Source organism: Myodes glareolus, chromosome 24 (genome assembly GCF_982192425.1).
Source record: "Myodes glareolus chromosome 24, mMyoGla1.1, whole genome shotgun sequence".
Taxonomy (NCBI): Eukaryota; Metazoa; Chordata; class Mammalia; order Rodentia; family Cricetidae; genus Myodes; species Myodes glareolus.
The window spans coordinates 15,805,251-15,826,972 of record NC_142049.1 but is presented as its reverse complement, the minus strand read 5'-3'; the positions used below and the strand labels follow the sequence as shown (position 1 = coordinate 15,826,972).

Sequence of the window (21,722 nt, the reverse complement as noted above, 5' to 3'; positions counted from 1 at the left end):
CCAAAGAGATTGTACAGCAGTTAAGAATACTTTTTGTTACTCTGCCAGAGGCCCCAAGTTCAATTCCTAGCGCCCACATGGTGCTAGGTGAACATGGTGGTTCACAGTTACCCAGCAGTGCAGTTCCAGGGAACCCAGTCCGCTTTTCTGACCTATTCAGGCACACAGCGCACATACACTTGCAGGCAAAACACTCACACATAAAAGAAAATGAATAAATCTAATAAAAAATTAAAAGAAAAAAACAAACAGAAAACTTGAGCTATCCCTAGAACCCACAACGGAGGGAAAAACTACTGCCACAGGTTGTCTTCTGACCTCCACGGAGCTCCACGGCTCGTGCGCTCTCCCTGAGGGGCACCTCGTCTCTGCTCACACTGTCTTTTCTTTCAGGCGAACCATCTGAAAAGACCCGTCAGCAGAATGGCAGATGCTCCAGGCGCTAGCAATGGCGCGACTGTTTCCTCTACCAAAAGGCACAAATCCCTATTTCAGTGTGCGAAATGCAGCTTTGCCACAGACTCAGAGCTCGAGTTCCAGAGCCACATACCTCAGCACCAGGTGGACAGCTCCACAGCCCAGTGTCTCCTCTGTGGCTTATGCTACACGTCTGCTACTTCCCTCAACCGCCACCTGTTCATAGTCCACAAAGTGAGAGACCAGGAGGACGAGGAGGAGATCGTGGAAGTGAAGGTGGAAGCCACGGACACAGAGGCATGCTCTGGAGAGGAGGTGGCCATGGAGACTAGAGAGAATGGACTGGAAGGATGTGCCAGTGAGCCTTTGGTGCCTGACCTAGAGCCAAGGAGATCACTAGGCCTGTCACTGGAGGAAGACAGTGCTCAAGGCCCTCAGAATCAACCACAGGCCTCTCAGGACCAGAACAGCCATGCACCATCTCCTCAGGTGTGACCAGAGGCTTTGTGGCCATCAGCTGTGGCACCTTCACTGCTGTGCAGACTGTGAAAGAAAAAGCTCTGTCCCAGTGTGTGCGTGGCCACTGTGCTCTGGAGCAGTGTCTGTCCTGAGCTGTAGATTCTGGATATCCCCGCCCCAGAAAATATGGGGTCATCCAGAATCTTTCACAACTCTGGATTTGCTTCTGTTATTTATGGCTTTATGCTGCTTCCTGGTACCCCAGTTCTCATACGTGTCCTTCCAGCCCCAGGCTACTTAGGTAGTACAACACCAATGCTGTCATCTCAGCTTGCAGCCCTTAGGGGCTGTACTCTGGGCTCCCTACCTGCTGTGTTCAGCAGGAATTCCTCAGAGCTCCGTTTCCCCGTAGACACCAGCTCTCCTTCCTGCCTTCAGAGCCCAAGAAGGAGGGAATGAAGAGTGCTGGCCATTCCCTGGAATTGTGCCCAGCCTGGCTTGGTGAGGTCCCTTGCTCACCCTTTCCTTTCTGTCTTCTCTGATTCTTCTCCCCAGAAACATCCTGAGGACTTCACCTGTCACACTGGCTGATCATGTCTCTGTGGGTGGGAGAAGTGTCAGTACACTCCTGTTTGGAACTGAGGAAAACATGAAGTATGGCCAAGGCAGACAGGTGCCGAGAGCCAGGCCCTCTTCGGGGGCTGTGGGCGGGCCCTCCTCCTGCTGCTATCCTGCAATCCCTGACAGGTGGGGCGTGGGGTACACAGACATTGGGATATTTGTATTCTTGCCCCTGTGCCATTAGAGAGGCTGCTGCCTCAGGCAGGCCAGCCCCTCCTCCTCTCGGCTACATTCTTGTTGCTCAGACTATATTTCAATAAAAAAATCTTCTTACCATGCAGGTAGGCTCTTGTATTCATCTTCAGGTGAGCTAGCCCTTCCTTGCTCCACCTGAGGCTCTTCCCAGAGTGCCCTAACTGCCCTATCTGAAGGAAAACAGTGTTTCTGCTGCCCATGGAGCTCTAGATTCTAGAACTTGTGCTTGGGAACATCTTGGTTCTCTGGAGACTTCTAAAGGAGCAAGGGAGGGTGTCAGTACTAGTCAAAAGCTACCTCCAAGGACTCTGGCCTAGTAGCATTGGCCTAAGGCCTATTGATATTCTCTGGGAGTCTCTCCATTAAAGGGCTTTCAATCCAGGAGGTTCTTGGTGAGGGGCAGAAAGAAGGAATTCTGTGACATTTGTACAGCATTTGGAGACCATTGCCATTGTCACAGCAAACCCAGACATGGTAGAATTAGGATGAGATGAGAGGTGGGTTCTGCCTGAGCAGGTTGTGGGAAGATGTTCTCTGACTCAAATGGTCTGGGGCTAGGCCCCGCAGGATCCCATGCATCGCAGGGAAGGGTGCTGACTGAGTTCTTAAGCCTTGATCTTTCCAGGGATGCATGAATATGTATTAGGAATCAAGTTGGATAAATATGCATGGCCTTTTCACAATTGAAGACTTTTTTTTCTTGCTCTATCAAATGCCAAATTTGTAGTGAAAAACTAATTAATGGCAGTAGGGAGAGTTAGTTCTTGCCTCAAGTCCAGAGAGGCTCTGCTGTCTATACCATTTAAATGAACGTTCTTCCTGGGGGGCCTCTACCTCCCTTCTTCCCCAGCTGGCATTGAGGGAAAGTCAGGCCTGTTGAGCAAGACCCAAGCCAGCCACTGTCCCTTCCCAATTCCATCACATAACCCTGGTTTCTCTTGTGATCCCATCAATCTTCCTCCTTAGGCTAATCCCCATTGCAGGGAGTGTACCCCAGCTCATGCATGAGAACAGGTTCTTGAGGTGAATAGAGGGCTTTGAACTGTGTGGCTGTATTTCTTCCCACTCCAAAACCATGGGAGCTGGAACCCAGAAGGTGGAGAAACTGTGGGTGGAGCAACTGTCCCCATGCCAGGTCCAGCCTCTTGGAGTAGGAGAACAGAAACTGCTCTGGGAAGCCTGAGCCATGGTCTGAGTTCTTTCTGCCTTCAGCCAGCACCTAATAGCCCTCCTCACAGGCTCCTCCTCAGCAATCCCCATCCAGCTCCTTGCAGGCTTTCATGAGGTCATAAGTGTGCAAGCACTAGTTTCTAGAACACTATGTGGGCCTGGAGGCTGGAGCACCTCATCGGCTGCTCACATTTGGGTGTGGGGTATCAATTAAGAATTGGCCTGCATGCCTATCCATTATTCAATGATGATGAAGATAGCATTTCCAGTCCTGCTCATGGCCAGCATCTTGTTAACGCTTAACAGAGATGTTCATTTAATCCTCACAAGGATCTCAGTTATCCTTCTGTTTTACAAAGAAAACAGCCGTAGAGAGGTTGGATAACCTAGGTTGGACCACCTGTGATGATGGTGCTGAGTCAAGCCTGTCAATCACTGTGCTACTTTAGTGACAGAGCTGCTCTGGCTGCTGCCAGCCTGTCGGCAGCATGGAGCCATCAAAGCGCCCCCTTCTTTCCAAAAAGGCAGGGTGCCCCATCGTGTCAGATCCTCCGTGGAGTCCACCAGTGCCTTGTCCACCCCAAGGAGGGCCCTGCATTTGCGTGCGCGGTGTCCCTGTAATGTCCATTCTCACTGGGGTTCACTTTGCTACCTGAAGACCCATCTTTCTGGAGCACTGCAGAAGAGGTTACCTAACTCTTGGGGAACACCCGGTTCCCTTGGAGACAGTCTCCCGATTGTTCATAACGATTTCCAATGCACTGTTGTTTGTCATCTGAGGATGCTTGCTGTATTTCACTGCTGCCGTGGATGTTCTCCTCGAGTGGGGGCAGATTCTCTGCTCTCCAGAAACGACCAACACTGAGGCTTGACAGAGGACTAGTATTTATACTTTAACTGCTTTGTCTTTGTAAAATGACATGCCAAATTACCACGGACTAATTGTTGTAAAGAATTTGCCTCTTATATAAACAGTCTGGGTTTTAGAAACTTGATGGTTGCGTTGTGCCCGCCCCCCCCCCCCCCCCGCCCCCAGAATTCCACCTTTTGCCTTGCCCCAGACTGAGGAACTTCTGTCCCGTTCACCGTTGTACATTCAGCACCAGGAACATTTTGAAAAAAATAGATACATATACATTTGACAACAGACGAAACATCCAACAGTACAAAATGAATATACAATAAAGAGTAAACTTCCTGATGGAGGTGAGCCTCCAGTGTCCTCACCAGAGTTCCTCATTGTTATCTCTATCTTGTGTATCCTTCCAGAGCAATTCTATGCATTTATGAGTTTATAAATATGTATATTTATATATCTATTTTTAATACAAACAGTAGCATTCTATACGCTATGTTCTGAAGCTTGCTTTTTTTTCCCACCTACATAATGTTATAGAGGTTGTTCAAAACTTAGACACGGGGTCAGTATAATTCTTCAAAAGCTTCAAACAGGTTTTTGCGTCCAACTGTTCTTTAAAAGGTGTGTGTGTGAGTGAGTGTGTGCCTGAGTGCGTACAGCTGGCTCAGCTAGTAACAGCCATATGTTCTCAGGCTGACCTAAAAAAGGAAGATGTTAGATTCTAGAATATGTCCCTTGTCTTCGCCAAGAGGTCCAGACACCACCCAACTTCATCAACATACAGCCACTTAGACAGTGAACACAGGATGCCTTGGGCCATGACTCCCAAATACGTGATTTTTTCCCCCCAAGTTCTTGGTTAAAATGCCTTTTTGTTTGAAAATGATGGACCACTAATAGAGAAAATTAACACGTATTTATCTATTTTATCTGAGTGCTATATCTGCACGCACACCTTCATGCCAGAAGAGGGCATCGGATACCATTACAGATGGTTGTGAGCCACCACGTGCTGGGTATTTAACTCAGGACCTCTGGAAGAGCAGTCAGTGCTCTTAGCCTCTGAGCCATCTCTCCAGTCCCCAAACACATCTTTATAATCCCATCCTCTTAGTAAGTGCAGTTGTCAGTCTTGTCCCCCTTCCAGTCCTTTGGTATGTTCCTAATTGAATTTATGGTATACTTGTAATTATGATCATAGCAGTTAATGTCCTAGAGTGTTGGGCATACTAGACAAGGGCTCTACCACTGAGTCCTTCCCAGTCCTTTTGTTTTATTGAGACAAGAGTCTTGCTTTGTAGCCAGGCTGGCTACCTCATCTTCCTGAATAATAAGATGTCAGGCCTGCACCACCACAAAGACTTTCTCATTTTTCTTGGGTGATCTCAAGAGCTGTGTGAGAGATTGGAGAAAGCCAGTTGCTAGAAGTCAGAAACGCCAGTTCCTGATCCCTGTTTAGAGCCATTTGGTCTTAGTCATTGTTCTTATTGGGAGCACTGAACCCCCAGATCCTGAATTTCTTGTAAACAACTTGTTTTCCTCGGCTCTGAGACAGCCTGCAGCTGCTCTGAGCACGAGACCCACGGGAGTTCCTGATGGCAGGAGAGTGGTTTCTGGTGGGTTTGGCTGGGACGTGGCTATCAGTTAAGGATCCCTATATAAGCGGCTCTGGTACACACTAAAGGGGGCATTCTTGGAGCATTCCTGGTTCAAGGATGACCCGTGTCTCTGTCTGTGTGTCTTTGTGTGTTTAAATCTCCAGGCCCTTGCCCAGCTTGTGAATGGTCCTGTAGTGCAGGCGCTGCAATACAGGATAGTATTCTCATCTGCCGGATGAGAAGATTATTTTATCTCTTTGGGTATCCTGACCTTGGCTTGATTCTATCTTCTCATTCCACATATGTTTACACTCAAGTAGAGAAAACTGTCTGAAAGGCAAGAATTCTTTTACTTATTCATTTACTTTTTGACTAAGATCTATACAAAATGGAAAAGATCCTTTCCTAGCATGGCTATTTTACCTGTGCATGTGAACATATGTGTGTGTGTTTATATGTGTATATATATATATATGTATATAGGTATATATAGATATATATACGCATATACATATGCATTCTACCACTGAGCTACATTCCCAGTACATTTATTTATATTTCAACTTTCTAATGGGTTTTTGCTTTTACGTACTGAGTTCTTTGCTATTACTTTTGCCTTTTGTTAACCCTTTCCAAATTGGACTTTTCTGTCTATTGATAATTTTCAGGCACCTTCAAACCTTGTATAGTGTATTGGCCTTCAAATATGTTTTTATTAAGCTGGGAGTGATGGTACACACCTGCAATCATGGCACTTGGGAGATGGATACAGGAGGATTGGGAGTTCAAGACCAGCTTGGGCTGCATAGTGAGTTCCAGGCTAGCCTGAATACATGGGACTCTGTCTCAAAAAAGAAAAAATTAAAAAATATGTGTGCATACAGTTTCAGTCTCTAGCACAGTCTAACCTGAAATTCACTGTGTAGTCCAGGCTGTCCCCAGAGTTATGAAGACCCATCTGCCTCAGGCTCCCAAGTGCCAAATGACACGTGTAAGCCACCATACCCAGTGGTTTTTTTTTTTAAATTTAAATTGTGTTTAGTGCAAGAATATGACAAGTCTCTAAATGTTAATGATTATATGGAAAGTTGATGACAAAATATGATAAAGTCATTTATGTCAGTTCCAGCTGAGAGGAGCCCCGTAATATTGAGTGCCTAAGTCACCACAGATCTGTAGTATCACTGATTTCAAGGACAGACATGGTGTCACATAGATAGCCATGGTCCAGATCTACTGACCTAAAGTAGAAGCCACCTTTGCCGCCATTCTCTGAAAGTGGGTGAGGCTCATGTTCTTTTTGGTTTGATTTTGGAGACAGGGTTTCTCTGGCAGCCCTGGCTGTCCTGGAACTCACTCTGTAGACCAGGCTGGCCTTGAACTCACTGAGTAGGTGCTAGGAGTAAAGAATTGATACTGTCTACGAAGCTCTACCTGTGGGGTTTTCACAGCTCTGAAAGAGGATTGTGACTGTGATTCTAAAATGGAGCCAAAACTAGGTAGGTGACACACACCTTGATCCTAACACCAGGGAGACAGAGGCAAGAAAATTGGGAGTTCAAGTCTATACTTTCCCACACAGTGAGTTGGAGGCCAGCCTGGGCTACATAGTGAGTTCCAGGCCAGCTGTAGCTTATAGGAAAGACTCTCAAAAACTGTGAAGAGATGGTAGCAATGAGAGATAGCCGTGGAAGGGCCAGGCCCGATGATACTGACCAGCAATGGGGAGGTGGATCGCAAGTTCAAGCCCTGCCTGGGCTGGAAGTTGTGGTGGTAGTGCTGGTGTGTAGCTCAGTGGTAGAACATTTGCCTGGTGTGCTCAAGGTTCTGGGTTCAACCCAACGCTGGTGGTGGGGGAGGGAGCAATGGAGTAGGAGGTGGGTGGGGCTGGTGGTGGCCCGATCCCTTAGTGGCATTCCTTGCGTGGGCAGGAATGGTAGCAGTTGTTACTAGGAGGCATTCGAAGTTTAAAAAGAATGAGAAGATGCAGATGAATAGGCAAGGGAGGGCTAAGCCGCGGGAAGCCTCAGTAGCACAAGCCTGAAATCCTGGCGGTTTGGGGCACGGAGAGAAAGCTCACCAAACTCTAGGCCAGCCTGGGTGGCTAAGATGAGAGAGACTCGAAGAAAGGGCAGGGTAGAGCTTAGTGGAGAGCACTTCCCTGGCATTCTCAAGGCTGAGGTTGGGGAAGAGAAGAAAGGGCTCGTTTGCCCTGGAAGGAGACGCCAACGTTGGGAGGCTTTCTTGGCTCAGTTGAGATGAGTTGGTTTTCTGGGCCCGACTAACTGTGCCCTGTGACCTCAGGAAGGTGCCTGGACACACGTGTAGCAGCCTGGCATGCAATCACAGCATTTAGGATGGAGAGAATTCCTATCTGAGTAACCCTACTTTGGGGACCCAAATTCCCCTTCCAATCAAACTAGAATCAGAGTGCCTTCTTGTTACCCATAATCCTTTAACTGGTGCCCACTTAGTCCAGCACAGCTGTGGCCATGCCTCCAGTCCCAGGAGAGGAAAACGCCAGACTGGCTAGCTCATCCCAGAAGAGCAGGACCTGGAGGCCACGCCCTCTCGAAACAGAGGCTCAGTTGCCTGAGCTGATTACTATCTAAGCTCTTGGAGGGAGTTCAGAGGAGCATCCAAGAGTACTGTGACATGGCCCAGTGGCCCAGGCCTGTCATCGCAGCTACTCAGAGGCTGAGGCAGGAGGATTGAAAGTTCAAGGCCTGCCAGGCCAAGAATGAGTTCTAAGGTATCCTTTATAGTTTAGTGAGATCCTGTCTTAAAAAAACAAAAGGTAAGAAAGAGGCCAGGGATGTAGCTCGGTGCTGGAGTGCTTGTCTGGCCCACGTGGGGCAGACACACACACACACACACACACACACACACACCAGGCCAGATCAGCTTGCAGGAAGGATGGCCTGCACTATGAGGTAATAGGATCTCATGGATACAAAGACCAGCAGAGAATCTGGGTCCTGTTGAACTCAGAGCTAGGACTTGGCTTTACTATGAGGAGAATGAGGAGGAGGCGTGTGAAGGTTCACCCATTAAGCTGAAGTTCTAATATTGAGACAGGCCACCGGTCTGCAGAGCTCCGAGGGGAAGCTAGGAAATCCCAACTGACCTGTGACTCAGGTGTGTGCCATAACTTGTAGAAAAAGGTTGCCTCGGTATGGGTCCACATGGGTGCCAAAACCACAAAATATAATCTAGGAAGTCTCCAGACCAGAGGGAAGTTACTGCTGATTTTGCTCCACGTTGCTCTGGGAGGTTGATGGGAAGTGGTCCATGGCGCAGTAGCTGGGTGGATATGGTGAGAGAGCCTGTGACAAGGAGCCATTTCGAGCAAGGAACTGTTGGGAGGAGTGGATGTATCATCAAGCAGAGAGACATCAGGCTGGAGAGATGGCTGGGTGGTTAAACTGCTTGTGCAAGCATGAGAACCCGAGTTCATAAAAAAGCTGGGTGTTGCTGAGTGGTGGTGATGCATGCCTTTAATACCAGCACTCGGAGCTCTGAGTTCAAGGCTAGCCTGGTCTACGGGAGTGAGGACCAGGACAGTCAGCGGTATGTAGAGAGGCCGTGTCTTGGGAAAAAAGTAACAAAGCAAAACAAAACCTATCAGCTAAATGTTGCAGCGCAGGCCTGTGAACCCAGTGCTAGGGGAAGAGGGGAACAGCAGCAAGAAAATCTTGAGGATTCATTGGCCAGCTGGTTAGCACTATGAGCTTCCGGTAATCATGGAAAGACATAGACCTCTGGTTTCTTCATGTCCATAAGGCCAAGTGTGTACATATGAACTATACACATCTCAGAAGAAAAAGAGCAGCTGGGTGGTGGTGGCACACACCTTTAATTCCTGCACTCGGGAGGCAGAGACAGGCAGATCTCTGTGAGTTTGAGGCCAGCCTGGTCTAGAGAGAAAGTTTCAGGACAGCTAGGACTGATATATAGAGAAACCTTGTCTCGGGAAACCAAAAATAAGAAAAAAAAATTAAGAGAGAGAGAGAGAGAGAGAGAGAGAGAGAAGAGGGAGGGAGGGAGAGAGAGAGATTGAGAGAGAGAGCGAGCGAGCGCCGGTTGTGTTGGTGCACACCTTTTAACCTCAGCATTCTGGAAGCAGAGACAGGCATCAGGTCTCTGAGTTTGAGGCCAGCCTGGTCTACATTGCAAGTACCACATCATTCGGAGTCACCAAGAACAAACGAGGACAGCAAAAAGCTATCCCGTGGGTAGTCTGCATCTTTACGTCCATCTGAGAATCTCGTTATGAGGTGGGCTGTACATGGGAGGGGTGTGGTTCACAGCCTGGAGCTATATATGCAGGGACTGGGCATCTCCAGGACGTCCTAGCTAGTGCTGAGGCACAGTGGTGGCAGGGAGGGGACCAAGGTAGAGGAATACTTAGTGATGCCGTTTCCTTCTTGCCAACCCTGACTGGGCCCTGCTCAGTTTCTTCCCTTACAGCTGTGGCCATATATTCTTCCCTCAACTTTCCCCTGCCTCTGTCTGTAGCGCAATGCCTGCTCTACGTACTACATCGGGCAAGGGGTTGGAGATTGAAACAGAGACAGAGACAGACAGAGAGACAGAGAGACAGAGAGACAGAGAGAGGTAACGCTAAGAATTCTTCTTTTATTGTGTTCCAGTAGGGATTCTTACCTGATAGCCACGCCCCCAGCCAAATCCACCAGAAACTACTTCCCTGCCATCGGGATCTCCTGAGGGTCTTGTGCTCAGGTGCTCAGAGCAGCTGCAAAAAAAGTTGTTTGGCTCAGTGGTAAAGAGCACTGCCTGCTCTTCCAAAGGTCCTGAGTTCAATTCCTGGCAACCACATGGTCTGGTGCCCTCTTCTGGCTGCAGACATATACACAGACAGAATATTGTATCCATAATAAATAAATATTTAAAAAAAAAAACAAGTTGTTTACTCCGGCAGGCAGGGGGTTACAGGAAATTCAGGGTCTGGGGGTCCACAGTCCCCAACACTATCTGGAGAACTAACTCTGGTCTCTAGGAGATCAAGTTAGCCCCCAGGCACTGGCTTCTGGCCATTCTTGATGAACACGGCCTTGGGATGGCTTTGGCCTTGTTCAGGAGGCTGTGTGTACTTTGTAACCCAGGTCAGCTAAGTCATCACAGCGTGGAAAGGAAACTGGTCCCCTCTGGGCTCTTCTGAGTTCAGCAGTGAAGGGCAGAGTAAATATCTCAGGGAGAAGCAAACACTTGATAACCTTTACAGCTGTGGGGAGGGAGGAAGACAGAAAGCTGCCAGAGCAACAGGCCGAGAAGGCCCCGGATCCTGAGACTCTTGGAAGGGACTATTCTGTTCTTCAAAGCTGGTATTCTTGCCCACTAACTTCGCTTTGCCCTGTGGTGTTTTTAGCCCAGGCTGTGCTGGTGTAGCCCAGGCTGGTCTTGAACTCATAGCCGTTCCCCTCCTTAGCCTTCTTCCTTGTTCTCTGGGACAGGGTCTCACTATGGATGTAGCTCAGGCTAGTGCCACTGCCCCCTGGATGCTGGAACTGCAGGCAAGAGCCACCATACCCAGCACCTCACTCCCCGGCACCCTGACCCCTGTGCTTTGAAGGAACAAGGAACCGTTGGCCAATGGGAGTGAGGAAGGCAAAGGGGAAGGCTTGAACCTCTCTTTATTTCTGTTTTTAATTATTGTTATTCACAAATGTTTGTTATACTGGATGGCAGTTCTAAGACAACACTTTGTTCCAGCTATAAGTAGCAAAAGGTGCTATGGCAAAGAGTCCGGATTTTAAACAGGAATGGGAAAGAGTTGCCATTATCTCAAACCACAGCTTGCTTTTGGCCAGATTTCTTCTTCTTTTTAAAAATGTAATTATCTTTATTTCATGTGCATTGGAGTTTTGCCTGCATGTAGGTCTGTATGAGGGTATTGGGTTCCCTTGAGCTGAAGTTAAAGACAGTTGCGAGCTGCCACGTGGGTTCTGGGAATTGAACCTGGGTCCTCTGGAAGAGCAGCCAGTGCTCTTAACTGCTGAGCCATCTCCCCAGCCCCAGAGATTATTTTTTTTAATTAATTACATTTCTAGTTTTATGTTTATGGGTGTTTTGTCTGCGTGTATGTGTGTGCACTAAGCATATGCCTGGAACCCATGGAGGCCAGATGAGAGGGCATCTCTTTAAACTGGAGTTACAGACAGTTGGTTCTAAGCTACCATGTGGGTGCTGGGAACCGAATCCTGGTCCTCTCTACAAGCTCTCTAGTCCCCCTTCTCTTTTCTTTATAAAACAGGTTCTCCTGGAACATAGGCTGGCCTCGCACTTGGTATGTAGCCAAGGATGACCATGAACTCCTGATCTTTTTGTCCTTACGTTCCAGATGCTGGCCTTACAGGTGTGTGTGTCCCATGGTCCCAGGGCTGTAGAGGTGGAGAGAGGCTCTGGGGCGCTCTGTCTTTAGAGAGCTCTGGGTTCGGCGAGAGACCTGCTCTCAGCAAATAAAGTGAGAAGGCCAAGTGGTGTGCTGTTCTAATCCTGGCACTCGGGGGGCAGAGGCAGGTGGATGTTTGTGAGTTCGAGGCCAGCTCTCCATAGTGAGCGCCAGTCCAGCCAGGATGACACAGACTGTCTCAAATAAATAATGAAGTGAGAGCTGGCAAAATGGCTCAGCAGGTAAAAGCCCTTGTCCCCAAGCCTGACGTGCTAAGTTTGGTCCCTGGAACCCGCATGGGGGAAGGAGAGGACTGACTCCCTCAATTGTTCTGTTGCCGCCACACACATCACGGAACACCTGTGCCTACATACTAACACCCAAAATAAACATTAAAAAATAAAGCGATGAGGCTGGTCAGCCCGGAAAACATACATGTATTTTTTTTCTTTGTATAGTCTTGGTTGTCCTGGAACAAAGCACCCATACCCACAAAAAATTAAACACACAGAATGGCGATGGGGCATGCTTTTACACAGCGCACTAGGGAGGCAGAGGCAGGTGGGATTCTGTGGGTTCGAAGGCCAGCTTGGTCTACAGATGAGTTCCCAGGTCTGGCAGGGCTACACAGAGAAAAGGGAAATCTTCAGAGCAAGAAACTGGCAAAGTTTTAGACAAGAAGGAAAGGAAGGGGGGCTCAGAGGTTAAGAGCACTGATTGCTCTTCCAGAGGTCCTGAGTTCAATTCCCAGCAACTACATGGTGGCTCACAACCATCTATGGTGAAATCTGGTGCCCTCTTCTGGTGTGCAGGCACACACACAGGCAGAATGCTATATACATAACAAATAAATAAATCTAAAAAAAAAAAAAAAGAAGGAAAGGAAGCATGAAGAAGATGAGTTTGCAATAAACCAAATCACAAAGGATAAGATTTTTGCCTTTCTTGCCTGGAGAGATGGCTCAGTGGTTAAAAGTATTGACCTTATCTGGAGGACCTAGGTTCATTTCCAGCATCCACATGGTGGCTAACACATCTCCAGAGTATCCAAGTCTCTTCCGGTCTCTGTGGGCACTACATTCTCATGGTGCACAGACACTTAGATGTATTATGTGTAAACACCCATGCATGTAAAACAAAAATAACTAAATCTAAAAAAACAAAACTTTTTTAAAGATTTTGCCTTTTCATGGAAAGGACTTGATAAGAAAATGTGGGAAAACGGTGGCTCATTTTACAAAGGTTTAGATAATAAACTAATAATTTAACTATAAATAAATAATATATATAATATATAGTCTATAAATATATAAACACATATATATTTATTATACATATTATATACATACATATTATATATAAAAATAATATATAAATATAAATAAATACATAATAAACAATATAATAAATAATAAATAAATAACAATAAATGATTATAATAAATAAAAATACAAATAAATATATTTATTATATATTATATATTATATATAAATAAATAATATATAAATAAACTAATAATTTAGTTTATTATAGGGAATAATCTGACTGTGGAAAAGTTGTTAATGTGCTTAGACCCTGAGAGATGCTAATATCGTCTTAGGAAGGGGTGGGGTGAGGCTGGAGGGTCAGCAGGGTGCTGTAGTATCTCAGTAGTATAGTATCTCATCCTTTTTTTAGAAGGATGTTTTGGGACTGGAGAGATGGCTCAGTGGTTAAGAGCACTGGCTGCTCTCCCAGAGGACCTGGGGTCAATACCCAGCACCCATATGGCATCTCACGGCTGTCTGTAACTCCAGTTCTAGGGGATCTGACACCCTCGCACCAATGCATATAAAATAAAATTAAATAAATTTAAAAAATAATCTTGGTAAATCAGGAATGATGGCACACACGTATAGTCCCAGCGCTAGCCTTGAAGCCAGGGCTGAGAGAGACAATAAAAGAATATTTTAAAGACCTTTAATTGGCACCGGTTTGGGCCTGTGGTCAGGAGATGACCGTGAATGGTCTGGCCGAGTCTGACTCAACAGTTGCCACACAGTGGGGGAAAAGCCATTTCCAAACAGTGTGGTAGGAATTCAGCCAGAGAGCAGAGGGATTGCACCGGTCACTCCCACTTTCTGTCACTTAGAGCTCTCCATTTGCAGGCTGTTTCTAGGTGCAGGGATGTGGAAGGAACAGATAAATCCACTGAAGGAACGGATAAATCGCTCCCCAAAAGTAAACACCCGGTTTAGACAGCGCTTAGCAGCTTGCTCTGGAAATGTTGAAGGATATAATCATTTTTCTAGGCATTAGGACTTGGCCCATTTTCCCCTTCTGACCTTAGGAAATGAAGCCTGCAGGGATGGAAGAGGTTGGGTTATTCTGGAAGCCTTTGTTGAGACGCTAACATACACTAGATACTGGTAGAGGTTCTGGGAAGACCCAGAATGTGTACCCAGGAATCTTGGACTCCTTTGAATGGGGGTCGTGGGGAGTGGTGGGGGGTGTCGCTGGCAGAGTTTGTCTAAGTGTTGGCCTAAAGACTGCTGGCCAGCAGGAGGTAGTGGGGCCCTTTGAAGATCTCTCTCAAACTCCCCTTTCCTTGAGCCTCTTTGTTTTCCACAAGCGTCTCTGAAAACTGGGGGGAGCCAGGAAAAGGTTGTGGGGAGACCGGGGTTCTAGGCACCCTTTCTTTCTGCTTCAGGGCTGGCATTCGCAGCGTTTCTCTGCAGGCCTCCCTGGCCCTAGGGTCAGGCTGAGGAGCGCGCTGGTCCGGGGGAGGGACAGCAGCAGGTGACAGCAGCCTTGGGCTATAAATAGGGGTGCGCGTCAGCGTCGGGCAGGAGCCGGGGCTGGAGGCAGGGGCGGCGGAGCCATGGGGTCGCGGAGGGCCGTGGGCCGGGGCTGGGGCCTGGGTGGACGGGCAGGGGCGGGTGGCGATGGCGAGGATGACGGGCCGGTGTGGACGCCCGGCCCGACTAGTCGCAGCTATCTGCTCAGCGTGCGGCCAGAGACTAGGTGAGTCGTCTGGGCCCTGGGTCGCCGGCCTGATCTGCCCCTTGGGTGGTGGCCGGGTGTGGCCAGGCTCTCAGAAGCGCCCCAAGCTCTGGAGGCCTGGGGCGAGGCCCGTGCCCTCGAGCTTTCTCAACTCGAGGCCCTGAGGTCTGGGGACAGAACCAGGCCGGAAGAGACCCTCATGGTACTCTTTTGACCCCTTGAGACCCCGTGTGCCTCAAATGTGCTGCCCAAGAGAGGAGAATTTGAGGAGAATTTGAACAGGGGCCCAAAGGCCTTTTCAACTCCCTCACCCCACACCGGGCTACTCCCAGGGCTGAATTCCACAGTTAGTGATAAGGAGATCCAGAGTGGCTGAAATTCCTCTGCTTCACAGGAGGGGAAGCTGCTGGTGGGTGGGTGTGGGGGAACCAGTGAAGGCTGTTTAGCTTAGAGTGAGAGCCAGACTTCGGTGGGGTAACTCAAGGTCCTCCTCCGGGCCCAAGACTTTGGTCTTCTAGCACTGTACTGTGTCTAGCTGAGAGGAAGGGGGTGCCAGGAGGTAACGGTGGCCCTGTGTGGGAAACCAGGGAGGGATCTACGGCTTGAAGCTCTGAAGGAGTCAATTGCTCTGCCCAGTCTCAAGACTGGTGGGGGCTGAGATGCCTCGGGAGGGGTGGAACTGATTGAGCTCTTCATTGGCCTTCTTGGAGTTAAAGAAGTTTGAAGACTCTGTTTTAGGAGCTATGTTATTCCTAGATACAAGGATACACAGACAATATAGGCAAGTTTCTGCAAAGACTCTCAAAGATGTAGACACTCAAAAAAAGGGCATTGCCCCCACAGACAAACTTACTGCCCAGTAGGCAGCCCGGCTTCCCTCGACTCTTGAGCCCGGTTTCCAAAGGGAAATGGGGCAGTGGTGGCGCTTGGAATAGGCGTTACTCCTGACCACAGGATTTGGTTTGTGTGTTGTGCAGACGTTGCTTCTCTGAGCCACTGCTGTGGGTGTCTGTTCTCAAAAGCACAAAAAAGGGGGCACCAATGACCTTCAGGAAAAGCCCCGGGTGCTTCCTCTTGGATGGGCTGAGTCCTATTGACCTTGGAGTTGGAAAAGTTCAACTGTAACCGGAACCTGTTTCTGCATAAAACTCTGCAAACCGTGTCACATGTTTGGGGCAGGGCTGAGGGCTGGTGTTAGTGACCCAGTCAGACTCAGTCAGGCTTCTGGGCTGCTGGGGGGTTGTGGTGGGGCACCCTTTCCCCAGTTATTGGCTCTGTGGAACACTGCAATGAAATATGGACATTTATTGTAGTCCCTAGTGAAGTCAGCTCCCTAGTGAGCACCCCACGTTTATCTCCCACCTCATGGTGACTTATCTGGGCATTGCTGCTTTCTGTATCTGGCTTTTGTCAGTACCAGTGGAAGAAGGAGGAGAGGAAACAGGCTTTTTCTTGGAGATGTAGCAGGCGAGAAAGGGAAGAAAGGATGGTTTGAATGCTGGGCAGAGCAGAGCGGGTTCAGGATCTGGGCTCTTAGGAACAAGGCTGGAGGCTTGGGCACGGGGCTGTTTCCTGGCTGAGCTTGTGTTAGACATTTTATAGTGTGCCAGGCGGAGGGCTGGAAGTAGGAAAGGCTTGCCTGGCTTGAGTCCTCCGACCTTAATGGCGATGCTGTTAGCAAGGCTGTTCTTGTTGGGTATTTGAAGGCTCCGGACAGGAGCAGTGGGAGAGAGGGTTTCTCTAGCCTTGGACTTAGGACACTTTAGCCTGTACTTTTTCACCTTCTGCCAACTGGCTGCAGACAACCCCCCGCCCCCATGGGTCCTGACAAGAGAAAAAAAAAAAAAAGATTGTGAAGGGGGCTGAACTGGGGTGGGCGGAGGGGACAGTTCCCAGGGCTGTGGGAAGGTCTGACTTCTGCTGGAGGAATCTGTGTACTCTGCTGCCCCTCAGATGACTGCCTGTGGGGGTGGAGGGAGCCCAAGAAACAAAGAGAAGAGGGGCCGCTAGAGGACTGTTAGCTGCCTTCAGCTCCAGCCCCGCTGAGCCCTGACTATGCCTGGGTCCTGGCTGAGAGGCAAGATCTGCCTTCACTCAGTCTGGATCCAGAATATTCCGGGTCTGCCTTTCTGTAGATTTGCTGCAGGGTTTTTGTTTGATTGCTTTTGTTTTTGTTCTGTTTTGTTTTTTGTTTTTTTTGAATATTTTTGAGACAGAGTTTTTCTGTACAGCGCTGGCTATACTGGAACTCACTCTGTGGACCAGGCTGGCCTTGAATTTACAGAGATCTGCCTGCCTCTGTCTCCTGAGAGTTGGGATTAAAGGAGTGTGCCAGGACCACCTGGCTTGCTGTGGGGCTCTTAAGGCATCCTTTTCAAGGATGTTGACGCTAGGCTTTCCCTGGGAGCTATGGACAACTGCCATGTGGCTGGGGCTCCAGAATCTGTATGTGTCCCACACTTGTTGCCCCGTGGTCTTTGGAGGGTGTTCTTTTTGTTTGTTTTTTGCGAGATAAAGAGTTTCTCTGTGAAACAGTCTTGGCTGTCCTGGAACTCTCTCTGTAGACCAGGCTGGCCTCGAACTCACAGAGATCTGCCTGCCTCTGCTTCCAGAGTGCTGGGATTAGTCTCTCGTCAGTTCCAGGCTATTTTACCGCTCACTGAGGTCAGAAGATAGATCCAGTCGGCTGTCCTATCTGATAGCCAATCTCTGCTCATCCAGCTGTGAGGACCTCGTCCCTCCAGGAAGGTGGGGTGCGGATAGGCTGCAGAACTTTAAAGAGTTGGAGTGGAGAGTAAACCGTAAGGACTGACTGACTTTTGTGTGGTACCCAGAAGTTCTCAAGCCCCTGGCCTCTTGTTTCACGAAGGCCCTGATCCTGGTGGGCTTGTAGGAGCAGAAGGGCTCTGATATCGCTACACATCATTTCAGAACAACCTCTGCCGCCCCTCTTGGGTAAGGCAGGTTGTCTAGGGTGTTAGGGAAACTAAGGCATTGGTCTAGAACTTTCAAGAGGCCGTCTATGTCCCATAATAGATGAAAAGCAGAGCCATGCGAGGCGCTCAGCGTCCATGCAAGCCCTGGTTCTGCCAGGTCTGTTTGCCCCTTTATGAGGAGAACTTTGCTTTCTGGGCCCCGAATTCCTATTTTGCAATGGGAGCATGACAAGAACTCTAAAGTCCTTCAGCTCCTGACCCTTCCTGCCCCCCACCCCACAGAAGCTCTTCTGCTAGGATTAGCCAATCAGCTAGGCTCCAATAGACCTGCACTTTGAGGACCAGGTGCCTTTGGAGGCCTCATATTCTCCTGGCCTGATTAACCTGTAAGGTAAGGGGGCTGGAGAGATGGCTCGGCAGTTAAAAGAACTTACTGCTTTTCCAGAAAAGACAGGATTTGGTTCCCACCATCCAAGCTGGGCCACCCACAACTATCACCGCAGCTCAAGGGACCTGATGCCATCTTCTGGCCTCCGATGGCATCCGTACACATCTTCACATCCTCCTCACCCCATACACATAACTAAAAATAATATAAATCAGGCTGGCGCGAATACTCAGCAGCTAAGAGCGTGCATTGCTCTTTCAGAGGGTCTGGTCTCTGTTCCCGGAACCCACCCTGGGCAGCTCACAACCACCTGTAACTCCAGCTCCAGGGGATCTGATGCTGCTGTCCTCATAGACCACCTGGACTCTCACATACATACACATGTGCAAATAGTTTTAAAATAATAAAAATAAAACCTTAAAAAAAATCTTAACAAGTAAACATGTAAGGTGAGGTGGAGAGACAATGAGGCAAGGGAACAAAACCTCACAAACAGCCCGAGAGGTCTGGGGAGGACACACTGTCTCTTGCCCACGTGGAGGTGGAACCTGTCATTTTCCGTCGTAAATTAGAAAAGCTGGCCCAATGCCCTCCTCCTAGGGAGGAGGTTCAGACTCAAGGGGAAACCTCTCAATCCCAAGGAGACAGACAAAGCCAGTTCGTGGTCGGGAAAGGATAGGGTTGCCAGTGCCCTGGAACGGAGGGAGGTTCTGCCCACGCAGCCTCCAGGGGAGTTTTAAAACTCCCAGGAAAGGCACCTGCCCTGTGTGCCTTTTGCCCGACTCTTCTGAAGCAGCTGCCTGGGGGGTGGGGGGGGGGAGCGGGCAGGACCCTTCCTCCTGGAAATGCTTCCCTTTCCTCCTCCTCCTTCTCTCGGAAGAACATTGCTCGCCTAGCAGTACCTGAAGAGCCACAGAAGCTACAGAAAGACCTGCGAAATGGCTGTGTGGGCGATGGCTGTGTGGGCGGGGCTTAGCCGAGCGGAAGGAAGGAGAGAACTGGTGGCCTTGGCTGCCAGTAGAACCCTAGTGTTGGAGCTGGCGGCCTTAATTAGTCCGGAGATGGGCCGGGCAGTGGTGGCGCACGTCTTTAATTAATCCCAGCACTCGGGAGGCAGAGGCAGGTGGATCTCTGTGAGTTCGAGGCCAGTCTGGTCTACAAGAGCCAGTTCCAGGAAAGGCTCCAAAGTTACAGAAAAACAAAAAACAAACAAACAAACAAACAAAAACCCCAAAACAAAACAAAACAAAGTCTGGGAGGGTCACTATGAATTCAAAACCACTTTGGCTACACAGGAAGTGTGAAGCCAGCCTGGGTTACATCAGACCTTGTCGCCCCCAAAATCAACCAAACAAGCAAACAGAGTAACAAAACCAAACCCAAACAACAACCCGTGAGAGGATCATGGGATCAAGGGGCGGGGAGCTGTTGAGTGTGAAACTGCCAGGATATAGATCAAAGCACAGCCAGGCTAGAGTGTTAGAGAAAAGGACAAGGAAGAGTTCAAGATGGCAGATTTCGAGCTTCGGAGTTTGGACGGATGCTGGTGGCATCCAAATAACCCAGGTGCCATGAAAGAGAAGGGCGGGTTATCAAGAGATGGAAATGAGTTTCCCTGAGTGCCATCATTGAGCAGGCTTAGGGCGCCATAAAGAAGTGAAGGGTTATGTATGGGGGGGGGGGGGAACGGCCCTTGACACCTCCCAAAGACTTGAGGTCCACTGGCCGAAGAGGTCAAAGTCAGCTCAACACCAAAGGGCTGGTGCTTTACTACATCATGGGCCTTGCTCCCCAATGGAGAGCCCCAGTGGGTCTCTGAAGAGGACGTGACACTGGACAGGGGAGCTGGGTGTCTCTAGCTCCTGCCGAATTAACTGCTTTCTTCTTCCTCTTTGCTCTCCCAGCTGGTTTGCCTTGCTCTTTAACCACACTTTAACATATTAATGGTGGGCGTTCTCCAAGCCACCTGTCGCCTCCAAGCCTGCGTGGGGATTTCCAGGAATGAGGCTGCTCTCCCTCAAAGGCAAGACCTGAAGCAGCAGCTCCCCACAGGCTGGCAGGCTGTGGGCGGGGGAATAGGCCTAGGCCTCCCGCTGGGGAAAGAGACTTAAGCCCGAAGTACACCTTTCTCCCAAAGCACAATCCCCAGGGACCTCCATCCTGCCTAACCGATTAATGAGCTCTTGGTTTCAGATACATTGGTGTCCAGTGGTGAGGCCGCTTGCTGCTAATGGGAGCGGCCAACTAAGACAGCTGGTTCCTTTTAATAGAACAGCCTCTGGGCTTCAGATGGTGGCTGATTAATACTTTGGGACTGTTGTTGATTTTGCCCCCTCTCCTTGCTTTTGGGCCTAATGATTCCGTTTACTGTTTTTGCTTAGCTTATCAAGCAACCGGTTGTCCCACCCCAGCTCTGGAAGGTAAACGCACACTGCATTACGTTCTCCGACTTGCTTTTGAGAGGCCTTGAGAGGCCGCAGGGTGACTGCTTGTCCACTAACCAGGCTGCATGGGTGATGGGGAGGGTGAAAGAGGGCACTTACACGGGCATGGGGTCTCACAGGGACCAGAAGTGATGCTTGCATGGACCGGGACTCAGGAACAAAGATGTGGGGAGAGCTGCTGAGACGCTTGCAATGACAGCCCTCTGCCTTTGGAACAGACACCGCCAGGGACACAGGAGCCACATGATGCCTTACCCATCTTCCTGTAATAGTGGCCCTGCCTTTTATGATTTTTTTTTTTTCCCCTGCCATTCTGTAACTTCACCTGCTACCTTTTCTTCCTTTGAATTTTCCTTCCCATTGACTCCACCCCACCCTCTGGGACTCAGAACTCTGTGAGATCAAAGAAGACCACCTTACTGTCCTGTGTATCCTCTGACTGGAGCCAGCTCAGCACCCGAGCAAGTCTGTGGTCAAGGCTTGCGGGACTGCAAAGCTGCCCTTTCATCTGCCAGCGTGGGGACAGCTCCCTAGCGCTGGCTGAACGGACTGTTTCCATCAGAGTGGGGTTGTTCCCTGGCTACTTCTCACCTCCTGGGCCCCATCCCAGACTGGGAGGTCTGGGCAGAGTTAGCCACAGGTCACAGGTTTTTGGTTTTTTTTGTTTTTGTTTTTTTTTTGGTTATCATTTGTTTTTTGTTTTTGTTTTTTCACACAGAGGAAGATTTTTGACTAGCCAACTGGTTTCTGCTCATCATGTCTTCAGGCCTGAATACCTAATTCTTAGGGTGTGCTTGGTCCTTGATGGGGATGAACACCAAGGAAACTTTGGCCTGGGAGGAGTGAGGGGAGCCCAGGTGATACAGAGTAATGTGTGGAAGTGCCTAGAGAGAGGACCTGGGGGTGCTCAGAGGGAGCAACAGCACACCCAAGGCAGGGTTAGGTTCCTTTGAACATCATGGGAACCTTGATTCTGGGATTCTTCAAGATACATAGAAGTCCATGATACCATTAAAAAACCAAGGAAATCAGGCAGTGGTGGCGCACTTTAATCAGGAGCCAGAAACAGGCAGGTCTCTGTGAGTTCAAGGCCAGCCTGGTCTACAGAGCTAGTTCCAGGACAGGCTACAAAGCTACAGAGAAACCCTGTCTCAAAAAACAAAATCAAAAACAAACAAAAAATAAGTAAAAAATCATGGAATTGGACAAACTTGGAAGTGGTTGGAAAGACCATTACTAGA

The 21,722-nt window shown here is 49.0% G+C and overlaps 2 protein-coding genes across 4 annotated transcripts in view; both read left to right on the top strand.

Annotated features, from left to right (window-relative positions):
• Znf592 (zinc finger protein 592) overlaps window positions 1-4,207 on the top strand; it is a 51,819-nt gene extending 47,612 nt beyond the window's left edge. For both annotated transcript variants that reach the window (XM_085683090.2, XM_048434950.3), the window contains exon 10: window positions 394-4,207. In XM_085683090.2, the coding sequence (XP_085539216.1) occupies window positions 394-912 (519 nt within the window). In that variant the 3' untranslated portion in view covers window positions 913-4,207. The remainder of the gene's footprint in view (window positions 1-393) is intronic.
• Window positions 4,208-14,587: 10,380 nt separating this feature from the next.
• The window catches only part of Alpk3 (alpha kinase 3), a 42,152-nt gene continuing 35,017 nt past the window's right edge, over window positions 14,588-21,722 (top strand). The window contains exons 1-2 of one of the 2 annotated variants that reach the window (XM_048434952.3): window positions 14,588-14,734; window positions 20,419-20,457. In XM_048434952.3, the coding sequence (XP_048290909.2) occupies window positions 14,592-14,734; window positions 20,419-20,457 (182 nt within the window). In that variant the 5' untranslated portion in view covers window positions 14,588-14,591. The remainder of the gene's footprint in view (window positions 14,735-20,418; window positions 20,458-21,722) is intronic. The other variant, XM_085683089.2, reaches the window with a different exon arrangement.